This window comes from Hippocampus guttulatus, chromosome 17, assembly GCF_054856545.1.
Source record: "Hippocampus guttulatus isolate MCC_2025c chromosome 17, RoL_Hgut_1.0, whole genome shotgun sequence".
Classification (NCBI taxonomy): domain Eukaryota; kingdom Metazoa; phylum Chordata; class Actinopteri; order Syngnathiformes; family Syngnathidae; genus Hippocampus; species Hippocampus guttulatus.
The window spans coordinates 9,013,169-9,038,095 of NC_141277.1; the positions used below are offsets into that span (position 1 = coordinate 9,013,169).

A 24,927-nucleotide genomic window follows, 5' to 3' on the forward strand; every position below is an offset into this window, starting at 1 on the left:
CCACTATGGAATTCTTGCTTGCTGGGTGTAATCAGAACTGAGAAAGTGATGTCCAGACACAAAGTATGTCTACTTCATTACTTTCCATTGCTGTATATTGCGTTTTGTGACATTTTTTTTGTTCAAATGTGTACCTTGGATTAATAAAATATGGGAAACACTTAGTTTATAGTACTGTACAACAGAGGACAGTCCCGTATTACCCTCGTACTAGACTCCGCCTACCCAGCCCGCCTCAGGCAGACGCCGGTGTCGGATTGTGAGACACCCAGAGAGCGAGAGACCTCGGGAGCGTCTGAGGTTGCCAATAACTTTCGGCTTAAATAATCATCTCGATTCCGTCTACTTTTATTTAAAATGTCTACATCGGGGCCCTTGGATCGATTGGAACTTTGTGAAAGCCTCCTGACATGGGTAGGTCAGCAACCACCCCGTCCGGTATTGTTTTTTTCCCCCACCCCACCTCCGGCGCGCCGATGGCTAGCTAGCAAACTAACAAACGATGCTAACGTTAGCTTGCGAGCTAACATCGGTGACGGTCGGCGGCTGGAGGAAAAAATGACACGAACTCACGCCGCTGACGTATGCAGGCCAGCTGTTGGCACATCTGAGCTGCTGATGTGTTCTGTGCTAGCCGCTTGCAATCCGAGATTTATTTCTTTTTGGTCAACCGGATCGTAGTCAAATTCCAGAAGATGTCCTTTTTTGACAGAGGTTCAGAGAATAAATACACTCGAGGAGTCTTTCTCTCACGATCGTTGTCGTTCCACCGTTTTTTTGTCTTTCGTGCATAATTTGACTCGTTCAGGTTTCAGGCATCCAGTTATTGTCTTTTGTTTATGAACCAAGCAGGAAAATGCAGCTTTAAAGCAACATGTGCGGCCGCATATGTAAATGTTTACATGACTGACGTGTAACATTAGCTCCAGTGTACTCATTCCTAATTACAGTATCCACTGACTTCGCAGTTATGGTACAAAAACATATTATTGAAGCTTAATTTGACAAAAAATTATTATCATCTGTGGGTAGGGAAAATTGTAAATTTGTACTCAAGGGTAACTGCAGCAACTGCATCGGTGTATTTTATTCATCAGAGCATCGAGTACGTCCACAGAAACAGATCCGTATGTGCAACATGATCACTTTAATTATGATCATGAATTAAATCATGAATAGGTAACAGCCATAAAAACGGTCTACTTTCTTTGTTTACATTCATGAAATAGCCCAATAAACTAACCAGGTAGGGATTACATAGAACACTGCAACATGTTTTGTCAAGTTCATGTGAAGTGGAGTTCTTGTAGGCTGAAATGCGGACATTGTATGCAGGCACAGATAAATAACACACATTTCTATGTAGGGAATGTCATGCTACTGGAGAAATACCAACACATTCCTACGCCATGTCAACAAAGTCGTGAAATGGCATGTTATTGATAATACAAAGCCAGCATTGTCTGCAGTTTACAGTAAAAATATGCACTGTGTTAAAACAGAGCTTTGTCCGGGACAGTGTGCTGCCTCTGAACCAAGCTGCTGTGTTACCTTGCTTCAATGTTACTGATAATTACATATTTTTGTCAGGGCAAAGTGCGTATCGAGTTCATAAGTTCATATTCTAAATGTCAATTGTTCATCCGACTTTTGTCTCATCTTAACAAATAAGCAGAACCAACTAATGATGTTTAAGTTTTTTTTAAATATAAATTGCCTTATCATTGAATATTGGTAAAGAATGAAGCAGCAGTTCATATCCTTGAATTTCGACTGATTAAGTTTGAGTTTGATTACCGGTACTCTTTTTCCACCTGACCAAACAAGGCACACAAAGGGGAAAACAGACGAACAAAGGGTGCCGGTGTGAAAGCACCCAAAGCTTCGCTGAAGCTAAGAGGTAACCTGGTGTCAGGGCCAGAGCAGTAAAATTAATTTGTCACAGGTTGGTGCGCGTATTTATTTCGCAGTGCCACTGTGGGAAATGCTCGACGTGTGTGACGAATATCAGACATGCACAACTCTGACTTGACTTTGCAGTGTTTTTAATCTTGGAAATGCATTCCGAATAAACAGGAGCACCCACTGTCACACATAAGTCCATTGGTTTTCACATTGCTAATGTAATGACGGTGTATTTGTCGTGTGTGAGTGTGTCATTAATGCAGGTGGTCAAGTTACGTCATTGGCATGTCCACAGTTGAAGTCTTGTTACCATAACACTTATTAATCTGCAAAAATGTCTGTAGATCACACCAAAATTGAACAAATCAGCCTTTGTTCATGCAAGTCATGGGAGAAACATTCGTCAGATACCTGCCGGCCAACCACAACAGTATGAACACTCGCCCAATTTAAACATAATAACAACGTTCGCCGTTGTGTCTGTGGTGGTGTTGAACTGCATGTACTTCATCCTAATTAGGGCTGCGTAATATTTTGCTTAGCTCAAGTAGTTACAAGTCAAACATGAACAACACCTCTCATCGTGACATAGTCCATTTCAACACATTTCTCAACCAAATTCCAACCACAATAGGAAACAGATTAAAATCTCTCGGGCGGTGTTAAAACTGAGCAGTAATAATTTTGTCAAGGCACAACCTGGCGAAGTAACCCGGAAATACAATGGAATACTAGTTGTCTGATTGCAGAATATATTTAATTATTTAATTTTTAAAATGTTTTTATAATACAGACATTCAAATATACATTGAGGAGACAGTCACAACTGCTCAGTAAGCTGCAGTAAAATTAGTTCCCCTCCACCTGCAGAGGTTAACGAGTATGTGCCTGTGGGTATTATCATATTCGTTTTTTGCTCCTCCATTCGTGTTTGAGTTTCTATTGCTCATAAAATTTAAGTCCATTTCCAAAAATATTGAACATGATGGTTTGTCTCCATTTTTTCTGTTGGTTTGGTTTGTCATAATAGCTGTTCTTGATTGGAACACTTTTCAGTAGGCTTTCATTAAAGAATATATTCAGGGCTAAAAGTGTCAAATGATATTTCAAATTTCAACAGCCCGAACACTTGTCTTTTGCTTATCTTCTACTTTTGTTCCATGACCCCTTTTTCAGTGACTCTGGTGCTAACCCCCCCCCCAACTCTGACCTCTTTTTAGCAAGCTAGCTAGTCGTCAGTAGAAGTATCCAGCATGGCCTTGTGTATCTGTTGCTGCCTGGGATTTAGAAGGTTAAAAAAAAAAGGAGTGATCTATGTCACCGCTCAAAAATAAGTGTGGCTATCATGCACCCGGTGTATTATATGTTGACGGCCATCAATCGCAAAGATTAACGTTCTGAAGACAGCCGGGAAAAGTTTTTACATCTCATTGTTGTCTATTAGGGATTTTGGGTGTGTATTCGCATGTTTTGTTTCATTCAACTTGTCTTTTTGGGAAGGGAAGTGAGTAAAGTGACCAAATGTTGCAATGACGCATGTTTTGCAGACTTTTCATCCTGTAATGTAGCAAATGTAGCATCTTACACTACTAGCGTGCTTACTGTCATGGATAGTTTTGCAGGTTACACACTCAGTCGCTCTTCGACACAGTGTTATGTAATAAAGGGGTGTTGTTTGGGCCAGTGGGCAGTCTTGAGATATTTGTCTGCCGGACACAGATCCTCTCAAACCAGCTCTTGGAATCCTTTTGAGATTAGTTCAAGCCTTTTCAGGCCAGTTGAGCGCCACACAGTCACATATGTTGTTGGTATTGTATGAGGGCGTCAGGACCATTTATTTTATTTTTTTCTTTCTTCTTTTATTTTTATTTTTTATTTTTGAGACGCCTCTTGAGACTTCATGGACTTTTAAGTCCTGTTATTTAAAAAAAAAAAAAAAAAAGAGCTAGTGAGTGATACGTAAGCAAGAGTTCAATCTTGTCATTTCCTTCCTGTCAAATTTCCAACATTCCTGCTCTCAATTTCACCGCCTCTGTCACATGAATTGTTGCCATGTCGATTTGCCATTCTGAGCAAGTAGATTTCTTTCAGCTCTAAGTAGAAGTAGAGACAACATAATTCGTTGAATGACTGAAATAGGTTTGAACATTTCTTGACACTCCTCTTTAAGAATCAATGGCCATGCACCCTTTTACATTTGAACTTGCTTTAGTTTAAATCAAATCATCCTCCATATTTTTACAGGCTGTCAGGTTAAATGATTGTCCTACAGTATATTGAAATGGCTGTTATTTATAGCCTTACCACTCTTTGTACAAACATGATGAAACACTGTCTGTTGGTTACCCTCTCAATGATTTGTTTGTTTAGGTTCAAACATTCGGCGTGGAGGCCCAATGCAAGACTGTCGAGGACATGACGAATGGTGTCGTTATGGCGCAGGCTCTACAGAAAATGTAAGTTGAGGATTTGAGAAGTGTGGCAATGACTGGATTTTGTGACCGTCTTCACATATCTGGTGGCATCCTTGGGGTGCTTTGCTACATTTGCGTTGCAAACTGAGCTCAATATTCAATGAATCTTACTGGAACGCGCATGGGTTACCTGAATGACACATTTTCCATGTTCATTTTGCAGAGACGAAGTATATTTCAATGATGCATGGATTAGTCGAATCAAGCCAGATGTGGGTGACAACTGGAGGTTAAAGGTAAGGAGAATTTGGAGTGATGCTGCATGCTCAGTGTCGTGTTTTCGTATGGTGCCCGCTTAGTTTTCTATCCATTAAATCATGACATTGTCTCAAAGTATAGTAGTGTAAGATTATAAAAGACTCATCCATCCATCATCTGAACCGCTTTATCCTCGCGGGCGTGGTGGAGCATATCGCAGCCGCCTTCAGGCAGTAGGCGGAGTAAACTCTGAACTGCCAGCCAATCACAGGGCACACATCGACAAACAACCATTCGCACTCACAGCCACACCCAGCGACATCTCAGAGTGTTCAAATAACCTACCGTGTTTGTTTTTGGAATATGGGAGGAAACCGGAGTACCCGGAGAAAACCCACAGAGGCACGGGGAGAACATCCGAACTCCACACATTTGAATCATTATTATGTTATTTCCTCAAATACTGACTTCTGCTCCAATACAGTGCCTCAGTTGCATCCTCCGCTCGGGCAAATAAAAGCCTAGCTTCTTAAAATACATGAAAAAAAAACACCCCCTTTTTATACCTGAGGAAAAAGCGGATGTCTAAGGCATTTGTTTGTGTTGAAAAGCATATCGTGATTCCAACCCAATGTTTCTAGTATAAGAAGAAATATTGCACTCTTGTTTGAAATGAGACTCGACTGTTTTCTTTGCGTCATATTTTGCAAAAAATGTGAAGCAGTTTGCGTCGATTCCTCTTTCTTTCAGGTCAGCAATCTAAAGAAAATTCTCAAAGGTATCCTAGACTACAACCAGGAGGTAAGACAGATCTCTTTTGAACAGTTTTTCTTCTCATCAGTTGCCGGCCTGGCTGCCTCAAGAATTATATTACTTAGACACGACACATAAAGTCCAATGGGCACAATTGCTCGGTGTCGCTGCTTGTGTTGTTTTAATATTGAAAAAGTCTTCTCCTGGCGCTGATGATTGAGTTGACTTATAAGGAAACATTGCAATGAATAGTCCGCTCTCCCTCTCAAGATTCTCGGCCAACACATAAACGACTTCACGCTACCTGACGTCAGTCTCATCGGAGAGCACTCCGACCCGGCAGAGCTCGGGAGGATGCTTCAACTCATTCTAGGCTGCGCTGTCAACTGTGAACAGAAGCAAGGTGCACACCAAATTGCGTCCGACGAAATATTTCTTCCTTCTGACCATGCTCAAAGCTTACCTCGTCGTTTTGTTTCTTCCTCTAGAATATATCCAAACCATCATGATGATGGAGGAATCAGTCCAGCACGTTGTCATGACAGCCATCCAAGAGGTAGAATTTCATTATCAGGCCTTTGATGCCTTTCTGAAAAACGGTTTGGTCAAGATTTTGTGGATTTTAGACATTCAGACTTCCCCTCAATTGCACCTCGATCTCTTCGGTCAACTTTCCAGATACATGTTGCTGTACGGAGTCATACCTTTAATCGACTTTTTTTGTGTTTATGATAGCTGATGAGTAAAGAGACTCCGGTGACAGGCGGAAATGACTCCTACGTGGATCTCGACAGACAGGTAGACACGCCTGCATTGACTTGATCGTTTTCACGACCTGCTGGCAAAACAATGTACCGAATGATTGTCTTTGCATATTTATGAAATCTGTATCTTAACGTCACACGACCAAACTCAGAAAATAACTGAGCCGTGATTGGTCTTTACCTGAGCCCTGAGCAACTGTAATGTCATTTTCAGATAACGGTAAAGTGGCAAAATGGCCGCTCCTTTGAGCTGGATCAAAATGGGTGGATTTTGCCTCTTCATTCATCCTCCACAAATCACAATCCGAAGGGCGTGTTGAGCTCCTAGCGGGGTCGCAAAGAATATATTCTTGTCAAGAAAATTTAGGGGGTTGACTTCTCCTTTAATAGATTGTTGCTGTCCAGTAGAAACCTTGTGTTTGTGATTGAATTTCACTTTCATTTTTACGCTAGCTGAAGAAGTCTGTTGAGGAGCTGAATGAAGCTTTGGCCACAAAGGAGGAGATTTCCCAGAGGTGTCGTGAGCTAGACATGCAGGTTGGTTTCGTGTAATTCTAATCCCATATTATTATTATTATTTTACTTTTTATTTTACCTTTTGTATTTGGAAATCACAGTGAGCATTTTCACATCTACCATAAAACGATGGATTCGCGTCCCCCCTCTATTTTGTGAAAATACAGCTACATGGGATCTTCCCTTGCTTTTTCCTACTGGTTCTTAAAATGCTGGTATGCCTTCAGTACGTCCTGTGCCGTCCTGGCCAATGATGAACATTAACATTTTTTTTTTGTATGCATGCATTTGCCGCCAGCGCCAGAAATGAGCCCGGTTTAAAGGATTATCTAATCTCCTGTTGTGTTCAGTCTGTTTCCTTCTAATTTCCTGACTATTTCAATTACTTTGTGCCTTGCTTTGAAGGCCCTCCATGTTCAAGAGGAGCGCGATAGACTGAGATTAGAGTTTAATGAGCTAGAAGAGAGGGTAAATTCAAACTTTATTTCTGCCACTGTCTTCCATTCATTCTGTGTGGTGTGTCTTTATAACAGTCCGGGCTTTTTCAGTTTGCTTGCATTAATGACCCCTTCCGTGTTATCGATATGTGTAACGCTGGTGTGGAACTATGCACACACCTTGCGATATACTGACCAAAACTGCAATTTTGTGTCATGTGTCAGCCTGCCACAACTAATCTCCTGTCTTTTCCCCTGTATCGCGCATCCCCGCTGCAACGGTAGATTGAAACACTGGCTCCTTAGACCAGGAATAGTTTTTTTTTTAAATGGCATTGCGTACAAATATGCATCTCTAAATAAACTCAGGTGTTTAGAATTCATATCTCTAGTGTGTAGTATATTTGAAAAAAATATTTTAGTAGTTTAACCTAACCTGATAAGATGTCCACTGTTGTAACCGCTGTCCCCGAAAGCGTTAATAAATATGTGTGTTCTAAATAACTGTTTCCATTTGACCAAACCAAGCAGTATTTCTGTTTGACTAAACTTGTCCCACTGTTTTGTATTTTGTTTTGTGCATTGATATGATGATCAGGAGTAACTTCCAAGATAAATCTATATTTAGGGACGTGCAATAAAAGACATGGGCTAAATTTAGGGTGCGGCTTTTGCTTTGCTTGGTGTGGAGTTTGATACCCTGTCTATCACACAGACGAGACAACATCAAACCATATGTAGCCTTCTATGATAGTTTGCCTTGTTGAGGATTTGCCATGCGTTTGTCTTCTTACTCGAACTGATGTTGCAGTGAAGCGACTCTTTTAGGTGTCACCTAGGGCTGGGTGATGTAAGCCTTAAAATTACGGCTATTTTGTTTTCACAAAAATCCTACCTCACAGAAAAAGCCTATGGCAGTTATTCAAAACAAGAGGAACTCTCCTTGTCCCAAACAAGCTTTAAACCATTTTTCCCCACAGCTTTTTTTTCGCCCCAATGCCTTCCCCTTGGGCTGCTTTCTCTTTGTATGGGAAACAGTGTGAAAGAGATTCCGCTCATTTTGTGTGTTTCTTATCAGGAGAAAGAAAGTTGCCTGTTACTTTACTTACGGTAGTCATTTAAGGAGTGGCAGAAGTCACTAAGCTAGCTCGTTAGCATTTGCATCGCTGTTGTTTACAGTAACGTAGGTAAGTAGCATCAGTCGGGACGCACTTTGAAAGATGGAAGCCGCAAAGAACAGTCGGGGGAAAAGGAGAAAGAAAGTTGCTTGTTACTTTTGTGAAAATTAGTCCTTTAAGGAGTGGCAGAAGTCACTAAGCTAGCTCGTTAACGTTTGACTCGCTGTTGTTTACAGTAAAGTATGTAAGTAGCATCAGTCGGGACACACTTTGAAAGATGGAAACCCCAAAGAACAGTCGGGGGGGGGGGGGGGGGATACTTGAATGTATCGATACACTTTATTCGTCCCCCAGCCCTAGTGTCATCTATCTTGAATGTCTTTCACTTTAATGGCATTAATTTCACCTCTTGAACTTCAGGTTGCGGCCCTGCAGGAGGAAAAGAGTAGTTTGCTCGCGGAAAACCAGCTTTTAATGGAGAGGCTCAACCAGTCGGACTCCATTGAGGATATAAACAGCCCAGCTGGCCGCAGACACCTCCAGCTCCAGACACAACTGGAGCAGCTCCAGGAAGAAACGTTCAGGTGTGGATTTACGAGACAGGAGAAAGGTTATGGAGATTGGAAGATGTTATATATGAATTAACTGTTTCCAGGTTGGAAGCATCAAAAGACGACTACCGGATCCGTTGCGAGGAGCTTGAAAAAGAACTCTTGGAGGTGAGGTCGCAGAACGAAGACCTCACATCTCTGGCAGATGAAGCCCAGTCACTGAAGGATGAGATGGATGTGCTCAGGTAAGCAATCTTGTCGGATGTGTCGACAAGATTTATCTATTACGTTGCACACTTAAACATTGGACGGGGGGGAAAAAAAAGTTTAGAAATGATTTATCTTGGTCTCATTTTGTTCTATCACAAAAAAACGGAGGGTGTTTTGACTTTTTATATTCCCTGTACAGGAGTACCCGATGGAGAATAAACCCCATTTTGTTTTTCAACCAGGCATTCCTCAGACAAAGTGTCGAAGCTTGAGGGCACAGTCGAACACTACAAGAAGAAACTTGAGGACATGGGACTTCTCAGGAGACAGGTAAGTTGCAAAAGGAATAAATGCAAGCCAATTCAGGGTCAACCATTCCCAAAAGCATCTTCCTCAACTGCTTGGTGGAAATGTGAGTCCCCCAAATGACATATTTTGTGCTGTGGAACAGTTTTCATCGAGCTGCGATTTAATTTTATTTGCATCATGTTCTACGCAATTAAAAAAAAAAACACTCACAGACACGCACACATGGGCGAAATAGTCAACTTCCTGTTTCCATTTTGGCAGACTAAGCTTTTGGAGGAAAAGAACACGGCGTTAATGCAGACCAACATCGGTTTAGAAGAAGAGCTTCGAAAGGCGAATGCTACCAAGGGTCAGTTGGAGACATACAAAAGACAGGTAACTCCAAAGGCCACCCCCCACCCACATGTGGCTATATATGTAACTCACACCACCTTACTATGGTAATGATGATCATCTCCCTTTCGCTCGGCGTAGGTGGTGGAACTTCAGAACAGACTGTCCGAGGAATCGAAAAAGGCCGACAAGATGGAGTTTGAGTACAAACGCGTCAAAGAGAAAGTCGACTCGCTCCAGAAAGAAAAAGACGTATGTTCAGTATTCAACATTTGTTTTCAAAAATTCTAAAACGGTATATTCTGTCACTGTTGCTCATCAGCATTTCCTAACCGACAATCAAACAATTCGCTTTTCTGCTTTTTCCTATAGCGGATGCGAACGGAGAGAGACTCTTTGAAGGAGACCATTGAGGAGCTGCATTGCGTCCAAGCTCAGGAGGGGCAACTTACGTCAGGTGCAATGCTAAAAAATGTGTCCACGTTTGGAGTCGATTTGAATAGTAAGCTTCGTTTTAACCTCGATAATGGACACTAACAAGAACCATCTTTTTGCAAAGGTCTTCTCCCTCTAACCGGCGCTGATGGCTCTGATTCGTTGGCGGCTGAGATCACAACGCCAGAAATTCGGTATGTTCTCTACACCGCACGGCTTGTGCGCCTCAGTAGCGATCAAAGATCCAACTGCAAAGATTTTCGTCTAGTGGGACATTTGGTCTGAGCTGCTGGTTCATTTTGCCGCCACGTGCTTTTGTAGCTCATTCTGCTTTCCACCCCTGCTGTTTTATGAGTTTGGCTTAAAAAGCGGTACTCCCGAACTGAGTTATGTAATCGCAGCTTACAAGTTACATCAGCCTGACTGCTGCTTTCCAAGAGGGTTTGATTTTTGTGCTGGCTGGCCGATGTTTTTTTTTCTTATATATTTATTATTCCTGCTCCTAGAAAATGTAGCTTGGTCCTCCACCTGCAAGCAGAACCTAACAGCGATTGCTGCTTTCGATTTGAATCATGTCAAACATCGTGGCTGCTTGGGTCATCAACAGAGTTCTTAACTTGATGAATAATTCCCTTTCTCGGATGCATTTTCACACAGGGAGCATTTAATTCGCCTTCAGCATGAGAACAAAATGCTGAAGTTGGCTCAAGAGGGCTCCGATAACGAGAAGATCGCACTTCTCCAGAGTCTGCTGGAAGACTCGAGTCGAAGGAACAGTGAACTGGAGACCGAAAACAGGTCAAGCGTAGCTACCTCCGTGATATTGAATCTCATCTGTCAGGCTGCAAGCGCCGTGCTGCGTTCAAAGCTATGTTGTTCAACTGGTCTCTGTGCGTTCCACGCTGTGCAGATTAACCAATCAGCGCTTGATGGAGGAGCAAAGTCAGATAGAAGAGCTACAGAAGAATCTTCAGGAACAAGGCTCCAAAGCGGATGATGTACGTTTAATCCCCGTCTGCGTGTCACTGAATTCAAGAGACTCGAAACTTTTAAGTTCTACAAAAAAAAGTTGAAAGAGGCTCACTGTTGAGTTCGGTCATTTAGCCTAGCGCAGTTTCTACATTCATCCAAAAGATCGAAGCCACACGTGAAGATGTTACGTGCGTGTTCAACCCCGATTTTCTCTTTTGCCTTTCAGTCCTCCTTGAAGAAAAAATACGCAGAGCACATGTAAGTACGGACCGACCACTCTGCGCTGTTCCTTCCAAAATATTTTTGTCATTAAAACCAGGCCATCCTGGCAGTACAGGCTCGATTCATTTCATTGTTCTCTCCTCACCAGGGAGAAGCTCCAAGAGGTGAACAACGAGTTGCTCAAGAAGAACGCCTTCATAGATGAGATGGAGCCCAAATACGCGGCCAGCTGTGAGTTAGTAGCAAGAGTGCACCTTCACTCGTGACCGCTTGTCATCTTTGAATGTTATTTAAGGAGCTGTGGCTATGTCTGCGTTTGTTAGCTCAACGAGTGGATGAACTGGAGGAGGCCTTGAAAAAGAAAGATGACGAGATGAAACAAATGGAGGAGCGGTATAAGAAATATCTGGAGAAAGCTAAGAGCGTGAGGATTTATTTTTTCATTTTTTGTAACCTTTGGAACAATGAACAGCAGAACACTTGTGACTGATTACATTGGCTTCGCAGGTGATTCGTACTCTGGATCCGAAGCAGAACCAGGGCTCGGGTCCAGAAGTTCAGGCCTTGAAAAACCAGCTGCAGGAGAAAGAGCGAATGTTGCACTCATTGGAGGTAAGCAATATAGGGCTCCGTCCTTTTAGCAATTACCCACAATGCACTACTGGCGGCCATATTGGAGGGCTGTTATAAACAAGCCATACACGAATAGACTTCATGTATGGCTTGTTTATAACAGCCCTCCAATATGGCCGCCGGTAGTGCATTGTGGGTAATTGCTAAAAGGACGGAGCCCTCTATTAGGCGTTCTTACTGTAAGCGAGGAGCCGTTTTTGCCGAGTGACTCAGTGACCCTAGGCAGGACTGTGTGATTCTGTTCTAAAGTTAAATAGAATTTGGAACATTTGTTTCATGTTTCAAAGAGTTTGTTTGGGGCTTTTTTTGGGCCACAGAAAGAGATGGATAAGACAAAGAGCCAGAGGGATTACGAGGAGAAGCTAATCGTGTCGGCCTGGTACAATATGGTAAGACTGACATCAACAGTTAAAAAAAAAACAGACCTTTGAAATAATCAATTCACACATGAGCCCCAAAAACGCTGAACGTTTGATCACACATACGCACATGCATAGATTTAGTTTTCAAATGTGCATTTTAGATTTATGACTGTTATATAATGGGCCATTCAAGTCACAATTTTATTTTTATTTAATGCAAAACTGATTTCAGTGACTAATTTTGTTTGAAAACCACATCACTAGATGGCAGTATAAGGCTAAGCCTAACAGCTAAACACTATTTTTTTTCTTTTTTGTTTGTTTGGTTTTATTCCCCCCAATACATCAACATTAGCACACTGGTGATTCCTGCTGTGTCGTCCATTTGAAAATGGATAAACTACAATTAGATTGCGCTGATTCTGTTTCATTCTCATCACCCCATTTGTTTTCCCAGGGAATGACTTTCCAGAAGAAGGCGTCCGAAGACAGATTGGCCAACACGGGCTCGAGTCAGTCTTTCCTGGCCCGCCAGAGGCAAGCCACCAATTCGCGTCGTGCCTACCCAGGCCACGTCCAACCAGCTACCGGAAGGTAGAAAGGCACGGGGGGGGGGGGGACAAACAACAAAAAAAAACGCCACAGCAAAACTACCATACAAAGCCGTTGAACTGTTCATTTCAACTTCCCGCCTATTGATTTTCTTTTTTTTTTGTTTTTCCACCCTTCTTCCCGATCAGATCCGTGAGGTAGCGATGCCAGGCAAGACTGCCAAAAAAACCTTTCACCACTTTTATTCCCGTCTAAACTTATTTTTTCCGATGGCGGACCCCGCACAGCCCAGCATTGTTCTATATCATCAGGCATTACTAATCTCCTGGAACGCATTCTTCCCCACTTAATGTCAACCTCTACAGGCAGTACACATGCACAATTCTTCCTATATCAGTATTAAACTTTTTTTTTTTTGCTACCTCTAACTACTCATATTAATATAATACTTCATATAATCAGTTCATGATGACCATCCTCAGGAAAGACCCACGCAGACATCTTTTTTTTTCCAACACTGTAATTCCTAACCGGGCTCATGAGTACAATATGTTGCCTCGAAGAGTTGGAAAAAAACTATTTCAGAAGGGTCAAAGGCTTCACCAGCGTATGCTTGGTTCTTTCATCAAACATTTAGTGCCAAAATGGAATATTGAATACACTAAATAAAGACAAAAGGGTTGGGACACCTGCATCTCCTGGAAGTGGAAATTGAAGAATAGAATGGAGCTTCCCGTTCATTTTTTTTTTCTCGATGTCAAGACTTTTACCCAGAACAACATTCATGGCTCACAATTTTCATTTCCAAACCTTTTCTACTCTCCGACTTTCAAAAAGGAATGTTGTGAATTTGTCATCTTTGCAGACACCAGATCTGATGTGGGGAGATGTTTGATTTTTTTTTTTTATTATTATTTACCGTGGCCAAGAAGTACAAATGAAGTATAATGTGTGCACAAAATACGAACCGGTGGCCACCAAGTAGCTTCAATCTTCCCACAAAATACAAATGAATATCGTTCCTGAGCAAAATTGCTCAGACTTTCTCTTAAAGCTATAAAGTGAGATAGATGACTTTTTGTGTTGCTTTTACTAGCTCAAAGTATGCTTCATCACACAAAACGCCGGTAGTAATTGCGATATTTTATGCACGTTATACCCATTCCCTGGCCACAAATGATCATTTAGTGCGCGGCTTACATCAAAACTGTGGCCACGGTTTCAAAATTATATTTTCCCCGCATCACGTCTGAGACACAGCAGTCATCCGCTTGAATCAGGGCCAAAATTTGCTGCTAACATTCCCTGCTATCTGACCGCAACTCTCCTGTTCTCCTCCCCACCCCCAACAGCAATATTCCAGCATGATCGGCACACCAGAGACCCGGCCCGATACGGTCTGGCCCGTCTGTGGTCCGAAACCCGAGGCGCACGATGCATGAAATCCCTGCCTGCAGACTCTTTGCATGACTTTGCGTTGACTGTGAGTTAACCCGGCATACAAGCACCGGCAGCATGAGCACTAACAACCCTCTGCAGCGTTGCAATCCTAAAGCGCGCCAGTAGGGGGAGCCGTGGGTAAAGGAAACACTTGACTCCTCTCCTCTCCCCGACCAGTTCATTTAGTTATCTCTTGTTTTCCTCTCTTGCTCCTCACGGACATGCCTGCCTGTGTTTCCCTAACTGCATCAGTTCTGTTATGAACGCCTCAGCCAAGGCCAGAACAGCACAGTGACATCTATCCTGAATACCTCAACGGCATTTTTTTCCCCATATGTTCCGTCGTGAATTAATGTCAGTTATGTGAGAGGAAAATAATCCAAATGCGGGGGGAAAAATAGACTCCTTTTTTCGAGATTGTTCCTCTCCCATTTTGGACACTGACATTGTGTAACAGAAAAAAAAAACTCCTTAACAGGTGACCCAAGGGCATGCTAGCTGGGTTTTGAGCTCAAGTTTTAGCAGATAGGCATAGGATGGGAAAACGTTAAAAAAAAAAAAAAAAAATCACAAGTCCACCTTTTAAGTATTTTTCTAAACTAGAACATAATGAGGGTGTACTTTGTGATGTAATGTTGATTTGATACATATGTACATAGCGAACTTGAACATAAATGCGTGCTACAGGAGATGTCCAAGGAAATAAGAACCAGTATTGAGCCAAAAGTATTCACACATCTGTGGAAAATGGAGAAAAGTACATTTGCTATCATGGGCTAATGAACAGTCCATTTATTTTTTATTACAAAATACTGAACACATGAAAATCTCTCTTCACAAACACCTTGGGTGAGTTTTTTTTTTTGACTGTTCAATTTATTACAAGACAAAATGAGAATAGGTCAACTTTTATCACGCAGCTTCATATTATACATTTTGCGTAGCATTTTGAATGCGTATTTATATTTTTATTTGCGGGGCTTGATTTGTCAGCATATTTAAAGTGGTTGGTTACATGCACGTTATGAGCATCAATGCATACTTTGAGATGGGTGAATCCTCCACTTGAGTGCCTTTTGTTACTGGTGCGCTGATTTTTTTGAAGGCGGTGTGCAAGCTGACCTGAAACATCAGTTTTTATTGGGTCATTTTGGAAAAGAAAATGATAGGAAATGACCATTAACCGCCTCCGGATTCATCGTTGATTATAAGCAAAGGTGGATGAGGGCCTTTTCCTTATTTTGCTCAATCATGTGAAAACGGTTTATCTTATGCAGTGCATTTTGTTTTATTTTTTATTTTTTCATTTTAAATTCTGAGAAGGTTATTTATTCTTTGGTGTCTTGTGCAGAAGTCTTAGTATTACGTTACACTCAGAAAGAATTCGTATAACGTTAAATTACACAGCGAGGAGGCGGTGTCCTGCAGTCCTTGGTCTTCGTTTAATGGCGTAACACGAAACTGAACTGTCAGACCCAACGAACAGTGTGTCCCTTTTATTTCTTGACCGGGAGGACACAGTCTCAGGTCTTAAAAAAAAGGATTGTTCAATCTTGTAACAAGAAAAGCACATTTTAAACCTCTGATGAACTTGTTTTGGATTCACCCTTATTCTCCAAATGAAACGCTTTCATACTCGTGTGGCTTTTTTTTTTCTCTCCCCTCCCGTGGGAATTTAATAAATGGTCTTTTGCGGTATTAGTGCTAAACAGTCATTTTTGCAGTCAAGAGGAAGTGGATTCAAGAAAATGCAGTGGAACGTCCAAAGTTGAAAACGCATTCTCACCCTTAATGTGGTTCATTTCTTTGAAAGTGTTTTGAACAACCTTCTAACATCAAAAACATTTTTACCTCTGTAAAATAAAACTTTTTTTGACAAGATACATAATGAATAGTGCCTTCCTGTTCATTATACGACCGTGTGTGGTGTTCTATCGTAGGAATTAGTTTGTGTTCGACTCGTGGTTTGTGAATTTGATTTGAATCATTGTAATCCTGCTATTTTATTAGACAGCCAAACCATTTTTTTTCTAAGGTTATCGTCACCATTTTGCCGCCTCTGCTCTGGTACATTTGCGTGGTGGCATATTTTTTTTCCAGAATAGTTTGGTTTGAAGCCCATGTTGCGCCACCTTTGGGGTGTTTGACTTTGCAGGTTCCATCTACCGAGATCGGTTTTGATTTAGCTGAGCTAAAGAAGATCAGGCGGATTGTTTTAAAACGATCAGTTTCGTCTCCTTGTTTGTATGCACCTTTATATTGATACAGAGGGAAAGATGTTACATGACGCAATTAGACCCGAGCAACTTAATTTGGCCGACCGGGCTATAAGTGAGGCAATCTTTGGTGCTTGATAATCCAATTCTTTGTCTCAATTTAGGAATTGAGCTAACGTAGCAGATGACAAAATAATTACAAGCTAAATAAGCACCCGGTGTGGCTTTCCATGTTACTGAACTGCAAACTGTGTACAGAGAAGAAATATCCTCTTGCGCCGTCAGACTGTAGAACATTATGCTGTGTTTTTATTTTTGTGTGTGTGTGCGCGTGTTACTCATTTGGAAAATTAAGTTGAAACTAACTTTCCATTTGCCAAGTTTTCTATTGCTCATATGCAAACCCAACTGTGTGCACATTCACGTCTTGCAACTGAAGACAGAGGAGGCCTCAGAGGCTTTTTTTTTTTTTTTTAGGGAGGGTGATAAAAGTGGTCTGATAATGTGCTTCAGATACTATCAACTTTGAAGATGACGTTGTAAAATAACGCTTATATTAAAATATAACGTGCTTGTCTATTATGGGTCTTACTTTACAAATTCATTCACAAACTCCCCTTTAGCTGATCGGCTAAAGTTGGAGAGCTTAGCGATATACCTTATGTATTTAAAAGAGGATGTGTATACCAGATAAGTTCATTTTTTTCACTAAGTCCCATCGTTTCTCAGCATGTGTGGTTTCCCTGGAACTTGAAAATTGGTATGCATATACAAGGCTTAATAATTAGTATATATTTTTTAATTGCCACGTATTTATTTTGTGATGGCAATATATTTGAAATACAGTTGAATATACTTAAAATATGCATTTAAAAATGAAATATTTGAGAGTTCACAAAACTCCATCTTATCCATTGTTTTGTTTTACGACTAAAGAGAAGTCATACAAACCAGGATGGAAGATGGCATAATTCAGGCAATGGAGGGTTTTTTCTTTCTTTTCCCCCAAAAATAGAATATCGAGTGACGCATGAACTGATGCCTGACTCCATCCAATAACGGAAACCTTAAAGGCCTCATCTTTTTACAGTTTGTCTCATTTCCAAATGCGTTTAGGCCACAGGGAATCAGCATATTCATCAGAACAAGAAAAAAAATGACAGTGAGAGACAATTATTGAGCGCGTGAAGACACCACAGGCAGACAGGAACAAATATAAATAAAGTGACCAGAACCGCTGCCACGTTTCCTTCAAGGCCTCTCATTTAAATTTTTTTTTTTTTAAGTGGCTACTGGAAATACCACAAAAGTCTGTGTGTTCCATTGTCACTTCACTACTGCCAGATATCTGCCCAAATGCTCGAAAATGGACAAAGGTATTGGGACACTGCACCAGTAATCTAACAGAAAGCGAAAATTATAGACAATATCAAGTCAAGTACAACTTTATTGTCGGATGAAATTTCTTCCCTCTCAACCAGACAACAAGAGGAGCCGCTGCGGGTGCCAATATGGAGCTGGTCTAACAGTTGACACTTCTCTTGGAATTATTTTAAGATAAGATAAGATATCTTTTATTTGTCCCACACTGGGGAAATTTACAGCCTCCAGCAGCAAGAATGTGGGTAGAAAGAAGAAAAAACAAACAAAAACGGATACGCGCTGCTGGAGAGGCAGCCACTTTGTATCATTCAGAAGAACATTTATAAGGCTTCTAGGGGTCTTGCTTTGTGCACATCAGTCATGCTGGATGAGAAACGGCTCTTCCCAAAATTATCCCCGCGAACTTGGGTTGCCCAATTTCTGAAAATTTTCAAAAGGGAAACCTTTCATAGAAATAGGTTTTACAGTACTAAACGTGTGTAAGCAAGGCTTTTTGGGACGTAAAACATCTTTGTCAATAAAAGGTAACTTAAATGCATCTGAAAAACATCTTATTGCATAGCCTTATAGAAAAGAAGCATCTTTTCTACAAATTTAGCGCTTCTGGAATGCCCCACCTGTTGAATTTTGAGCAGTTCCGATGAATCAAGATGGTGGCAAAGCATTACTTTAATTGTGTCGGATTGAGCACAAATATAGAAAAAGGTTGACTTAAACCGATGAGCGCAAATACGGTAACCCCCCCACCCCCACCACCAAAAAAATAGCAAAAAAACAATAATGAACAGGTGTGAACAAACACTGCAAAATCCATCTTGAGGGGGAAAAAAAGCGTTGACACTTTTGACCGACGTATCGAACATAAACACCCAGAAAACTGTCGCATTCCGAATCTCGGCTTTGATAGTCCAGACAAAAGTAGGATGGATGCCAGATGTTCTTGTTTTTTCAACACTCCTCTTTCCAAATATCAAAGTAATTACTGAAACATTCCGCGGGGAAGAAAATCAGAGCAAACGAGAGCCTTCTATTATTTCAACGCAACATTTGGCCGACGACGTGGCCTTCGTGGCGTGATCACACAACACTCTCAACTGACGCACACAATCAAGATAGTCCCAGAAATGATGTTTCAGCACTTTGCATCTGACACCTACTCACACATTTGATCGCAAAAAAAAAAGCTTTGCCTCCAACACAAACACTCCGGTCGTGAATCAAGCCACCGCCGCCGCTCGTGAATACTTTTTGGCGCAGCTTCATAGAGGCGCAGGTGAGGGAAACTTAAACCTCGCGCCCGGTTTTGTTGACACAGTCGGAGTCAAGGCGGAAGACAGGCGCGCCTCTTCTGATTCTACTGACCTCCGAGAGCACAAGCCAAGCAGGAGGACGTGACTGACAACCGCCGGGGACGACACCACGGCGCGCTCAGGTCGAGTTGGGATAAGATGTTCTTTTCATGACAAGAATCCCTTTCATTTTTTTTTTCTCCCTCTCTCGATCCCTCCCGTTGTGCAAACACATTCGAGCAAAGGTGTTGATAGGATATGATGATCTGACAAAGAACAAGCGATACGATTTTTTTCCAAAGTTAGGCGCCGCTGCCATGTTCGCATCCCTCCGGTACGCTGATAAATTCGCCATTAAAAGCACGAGGGCAAGAAACAAAAACAAAGATAACATGAATCATTCATGCGCCCTTTCAACACGTTTCGGGTTCATGGCTAAGTGTGTTCTGTGTCACATCCAATCACACTCTTCAATGCACTTACACAATATTACAGTATGTGGTGGAACCACAATGAAGTCTACTGTTCTAATGTGGATTTTTTTTTTTGTTTGTTTATTCTTCAACGGAGCACCAAAGGTGACATGGAGGAAAAATATATTGTACTTCTCTAGCAAAGTTTTGAGTTCCCTTGCAAAATATGCGAGATAACGCCGTTTTTGTTTTGTTTTTGTACGGCAATGCTTTTTTTAAAATGCGCGTTTATGTACTTGCGGGTCAAATTGGCTAGTGCAGAGACGAAAGTACGCTTCAGATTTCTTTCGCTTACTTGGAAATGGTGCATTAGATCAAAAGCAGTTTTTTTGTCTTTGTTTTTCAAGCCAATTTCAAAATTAAATTAATTTAAACTCGCCCATGGGTGAAGACGTTCGAACTTTATTGCTTTCTGTCGCCCGGAAAATGACCCAGAAGTACGCGCATGAAAAAAAAAAAGCGTCATCTCGCAATCTTTGCGAGGGAATAAACATTTTTTTCAATAGATTGGATAGACTGGTCCATCTTCTAAACAATGTTGACGGTTTATTAAAATCATTTTGCATATTCTGGTTGAAATGCTTGACATGCTTTTTTTTTTGTTTTTGTGTTTGTTTTGTCACTTTGTGTTTGTTGTTACGTCGTGTGGACCTGATGTGGACTTTTTTCAGCATTTTTTGGCCACGACATTCATCAAGGAGGAGACTGTGCTCGGTGGTTGCGCCTTCTCGGCAGCATGGGTATACCAGCACTGTTTTTGCCTGGGAGGAATGTCGGCGCCATTTGACTGTCGTTGCTGGACAGTCCCGGGGCGCTTGTGTCTTGCGCCTGTAATGGGCAGCATTTTTCACAGCCTCGCTCTGTTCAGCGGAGAGATCGGTGCTGTTGAACGGTCTGCGGCTGGATGGATGTAAGGCTTGAGGAGCCGACGATGAGAAGAAAGGAGCGTTAGCGCGGAGCGCCGATGCGGATTTGGAACTGGGAGTCGCGGCTTGGAGTTTGAAGCGGATTACGTGGGACAGGAGAAGTGAACTCATCTCTTTTCGTCAATGGACGCTACAGCTTCGTGTTTGCTTTCAAAACTGAGCTTGTAGCAGACGTGTGCACATTTTCAGCATGACGTCTCTGACCCACTGGTGAAAGGACACTTTGATCCTCTCCTCTTTCATCTAGAACTGCTTCAGACAACAAAGTGTATGCAGAAAAGTGGTGAAGATTGCACGACTGTCTGTGTCCTATGTGTTGTGTTGTGTTGTTTTTGTTATTTTGACTTCAAAATGGCGCCGCGAGAGTGGCTGCCTTTCCAGCAGCTCCTATATTTTGTTGTTCTACTTCTTCCTTTCATAACTTTGCTGCTGTGAATCTGGAATTTCTCCATTGCGAGACTAATAAAGGTTTTTCTTATCTTATCTTATGACTGATGGAATTTATAATTGCAGCCACAAATGGCTTGTGCAGAAATATAAAGGCCAAAGTGCACTGCATACTTTGCAATCATAAAACCCGATATTAAGTCATCATCTGTCTAAGACTTTTAAACAGGAGCCACGGACCAAACATTTGGTCGAAAAAAAATAGATTCATAACAGCTAACGTAGGGACGAGCAGAGTGAAAATATATGAGCGCATTTTGTGGCAAGACTAAAGAGGTTTTGATTGGAAAGGGTTTGTCCGCTTCAACCACCAAAACGCTGGCTCGAAATGGATTGTTCTTTGCCGTACTTGAAGACCAACGTGAAACTCTTCATCGAGCCACGGTGGGGGTTTTATCTACGGATTGATGAACGTTTAGTTTAGACATGGGCACAATAATAATCTTTGATTAGGGGATAAAGCCCGTGTGTTTTGTTTTTAGGCCTGGCTGAGTGCAAGCACGTTGAAAGTCATCTGCGCTAAATTCAGGATACGTAGCTCAAGATGGCAAAGGGCAGGCAATCATCTGCGAGAAGGGCCTGGATTGATTGGGTTGATATTAGCTTTAATTGGCTCCAGCCTTTCAAAATGGAATCAACACACACACACACACAGAAGAAGGCCTACTTGTCTCTTAAAGAGTGAGCCGTTACGCTGACCGATGACTGCTCCGAAAATAATTGGAACCGACAACAGTAAATGTTAAACCTGTTCAATATTTGCTTGTAAATCTTGACATGTGTGGTCATCACTTGTGGGCAAAGCTACCGACTCTGATTGCGATGTGGAGCGGAACAGGAGCCAGATCGGATGCGATTTGGGAGCTCGCACTCTCCCAAAGGATTTCCGTGAGGTGGCCCTCAGCCTGATCTGAATGAGGTTTCTTCTGACGTTGATTTTTGAATCGTTTTGCCCACCGGCGCGGAAACACAATTTAATGTACCCAAACAGGAGATGTAAACTGATAACACTTTTGCTTCCAGTATGTACTTTAATCCACCTTTAACCCTTTGATTGCCTTGTATGTCATAAAATTATATGGCGAACCCTCAGTGTGTTTTTGCGTGTGCGTAAGCATGTCCGCGCGCCTGTGCACGTAGCACATATTGTGATTTGACTTGTTCCTGTGGTTGATGCCCCCGTGCCCCGCATTCCTGATGAACCACCTGCAAATGAAATCCTCGTCCTATTACATCTCATCGGCAAAATGCCAGAATCCTCTGCAAAACACATCTTTCCTTTTGTTTTGTGTGCGCGCGCGCATGTGTGTGTGTGTGTGTGTATGTGTGTGTTGTGCTTAAATTGGGCCCACTTACTGGAATACGTGTTTGCGGCTCAACCCATAGACAAGGCTCAACTTTTTTTTCTATTCTTCTCAAGTGATTCAACTCATGTGCCGACTTGCAATCTGGTAAACTTCCTCATCTTTGGAGTTGTTTAATTTGATTTTTTTTTTTTTTCTTGGACAGGATGATTTCCTGAAATGGCTCCATCTTGACAGACATAGCCTGAAGCATGGAACCAATTCAAGACCAATCGTAGAGACGAAACACAGCTTTGGAGAGTAGCGGGGGGGTCGATGAGAAGAGTCGGGGGAAACCTTCATATTGACTTTAATGTGGAGATGTGAGCCAATCTCTTTTTCGTCAATGGACGCTACAGCTTCGTGTTTGCTTTCAAAACTTAGCTTGTAGCAGACGTGTGCACATTTTCAGCATGGCGTCTCTGACCCACTGGTGAAAGGACACTTTGATCCTCTCCTCTTTCATCTATAACTGCTTCAGACAACAAAGTGTATGCAGAAAAGTTGTGAAGATTGCACGACTGTCTGTGTCCTATGTGTTGTGTTGTGTTATTTTTGTTATTTTGACTTCAAAATGGCGCCGCGTGAGTGGCTGCCTTTCCAGCAGCTCCTATATTTTGTTGTTCTACTTCTTCCTTTCATAACTTTGCTGCTGTGAATCTGGAATTTCTCCATTGCGAGACTAATAAAGGTTTTCTTATCTTATCTTAATACCCGAATTACAGTTCACACAAAACATGTTCTTAATCTGAGCACCGTGACAATCTGTCGTGCAAACAAACTCGGGAATTCACGACGTGGATGTTTTTTAAGAGCGACAACAAAACACGGATTGAAGGGGGTTGCCATGTTAGCGTTGCTCTAATTAACTACATAAGCCCGGATCAAACCATTGTATGCCTAGCGTATGTGGCTCATGTGCGTCAGACCACAAAGCCACCGGGACATGGTGGGTTCCCGTAAATGTTTTTTTTTTTTTGTATCGTGAACACCACCTTGCCATTGATGCCGTGACTAACACTGTAGTCACACGACCACTTCCATCGCAGCTGACTGTGGAGCGTCTGGTTTCTGGTTCTTACTGTCACGTTTGTTTTTAAATCAAGAAAGACACATCGGAATACGAAACCGAACCAGCCGCATCACGCACTTTTTGTAGGATGGCATCTCATTCTTCATCTCGTATCCGTTGCTGATTCTCATTGCGGGTTGCTTGCGCTGAAATTGTCGCCAAAGATGACAAGTCGAGTTTTTCCAGCGAGGGTGATGCCACACTGGCTCACCCTTTGACCCATTTGGACTACATTTGGCATTTTGCCTTCATTTCATTCCATCAGTAATGCTGCCAAGAATTCATGTCTCATCATTCCCAAATGTGTGTATTCATTTTGCGTCTTCCAAAGCTATCCGGATTGCAATTCGCCGTCTTCCCCCTAAAAAAACTGCTAATGTGATACATTTGGACAATAGCTTGGGGACCTCTTGATTTCAAATTTGTGGGTATTCTGGGGCGCCCAAGCAACCGCGCGCACCCCAGCTACGGGCTTCTCAATCAGAGTTTAATGCACCGTGAAAGAAGCGGGACACGCTCGATAAAATGTAAGCAGCTGTAATGGACTGACTCGTAAGATGTGGAGCTGTTGTTACTGGAAAGAGACTTGTTCTCGTTGCTCAAGTCATGTCGTCATGTGGTCACTTGTAAGGATCGTAAAAAGAAAACAAGGAATGCGCAAACGGGAGTGTGTGCAGACACATCAACAGTGTTATCAAGAGATAGGAATCTTAAGTTCTCGCGCACAGAAACACATTCAGTCATCTCTCGCTTTGTTTGAGGGCTATTCTGGGCACTCTGCTTTGGGGGGGGGGGGGCGATTAATCAACGTTGAAAAAAAAATGTCAAGAAAAAATTATTTCATCATTTCACAGGAGGAACGAACAGGAAATTCTTTGAACTTGACTAGTTTCAGGAATGCCGTGGAGTCCGTCGCACGTATAGACAAATGGCAATTCATGCCTATGGAGGATTTAAGAATGTCATGTTTTGGTTTGTGACCAACAGGTGGCACTGTGGGGCTTTTCCCTGCAGCTGCACACCTGTTGGTCGTTAGATAATTAGCGGCTTTAAAAGGACCCCCAGCCCGAACACTCAGTGTCGGGTCATTGTTTGCTCTTGGCTACTGTCATGTTTGTTTGCTGCAATCAGGTTTGTTTCAGTCATGTTTTGCTTGCTGTTATGTTTTATCTTTAGTCATGATTTTTGTTTGATACTTTGGACTTTGTTGGTTTTGGATTTAGTTTTCTCTATGTTTAATACAATTTGTCAAGCACACCCTGCTCCTTCCTCCTGCCTGCTTTTTGGGGTCCACCACCACCTAGCAACGTGACAAAGAATCTTTAAAAACAAACAACTCCACACAGGAAAGCCAGAGAGATTCGAACCCAGAATATCAGAACTGCGTGGCAGATGTGTAAATCGCTCGTTCAGTATGCTGCCATGAAACATTTCCTGATTTGCATAATCTTTCGGCGTGTGAGGTTTTTTTTAAATGACATTTTTTCAAGGCGCTTGAGTTCTACCACAAATAACACCTTGGACATCTTGCTTATTAAAAAAAAATCAATTTTATTGTTATTATGATTATTTTCACAATCTGACCACAAACAAG

General features: G+C 41.9%; 1 protein-coding gene across 7 annotated transcripts; it reads left to right on the forward strand.

The window, feature by feature from the left end:
* Nucleotides 1-243: 243 nt before the first annotated feature.
* On the forward strand, nucleotides 244-23,061 carry hook3 (hook microtubule-tethering protein 3). Of its 7 annotated transcripts, none has more exons than XM_086134444.1 (25): nucleotides 244-414; nucleotides 4,276-4,361; nucleotides 4,543-4,615; nucleotides 5,328-5,378; nucleotides 5,601-5,733; nucleotides 5,819-5,886; nucleotides 6,066-6,128; nucleotides 6,548-6,631; nucleotides 7,016-7,078; nucleotides 8,586-8,749; nucleotides 8,821-8,961; nucleotides 9,169-9,256; nucleotides 9,497-9,610; nucleotides 9,710-9,820; nucleotides 9,941-10,025; nucleotides 10,128-10,197; nucleotides 10,661-10,801; nucleotides 10,914-11,001; nucleotides 11,202-11,233; nucleotides 11,346-11,428; nucleotides 11,521-11,621; nucleotides 11,705-11,809; nucleotides 12,148-12,219; nucleotides 12,650-12,786; nucleotides 22,428-23,061. In XM_086134444.1, the coding sequence occupies exons 1-25, from the start codon at nucleotides 358-360 to the stop codon at nucleotides 22,438-22,440; spliced, it is 2,223 nt and encodes a 740-aa protein (XP_085990570.1). In that variant the 5' UTR covers nucleotides 244-357; the 3' UTR covers nucleotides 22,441-23,061. The 7 variants fall into 7 exon arrangements, with proteins under 7 accessions (XP_085990570.1, XP_085990567.1, XP_085990569.1 ...); XM_086134441.1 differs by lacking the exon at nucleotides 22,428-23,061 and adding an exon at nucleotides 19,099-21,621; XM_086134443.1 differs by lacking the exon at nucleotides 22,428-23,061 and adding an exon at nucleotides 12,933-16,065.
* The last annotated feature ends 1,866 nt before the right edge of the window (nucleotides 23,062-24,927 follow it).

Bases quoted from the DNA above. Each gene is read 5' to 3' on its own strand.
- hook3 (XM_086134441.1), top strand. From the start codon at position 358: ATGTCTACATCGGGGCCCTTGGATCGATTGGAACTTTGTGAAAGCCTC. The intron at 6,129-6,547 runs GTAGACACGCCT...TTTTTACGCTAG, and splicing joins ACGTGGATCTCGACAGACAG to CTGAAGAAGTCTGTTGAGGA. The intron at 8,750-8,820 runs GTGTGGATTTAC...AACTGTTTCCAG, and splicing joins CTCCAGGAAGAAACGTTCAG to GTTGGAAGCATCAAAAGACG.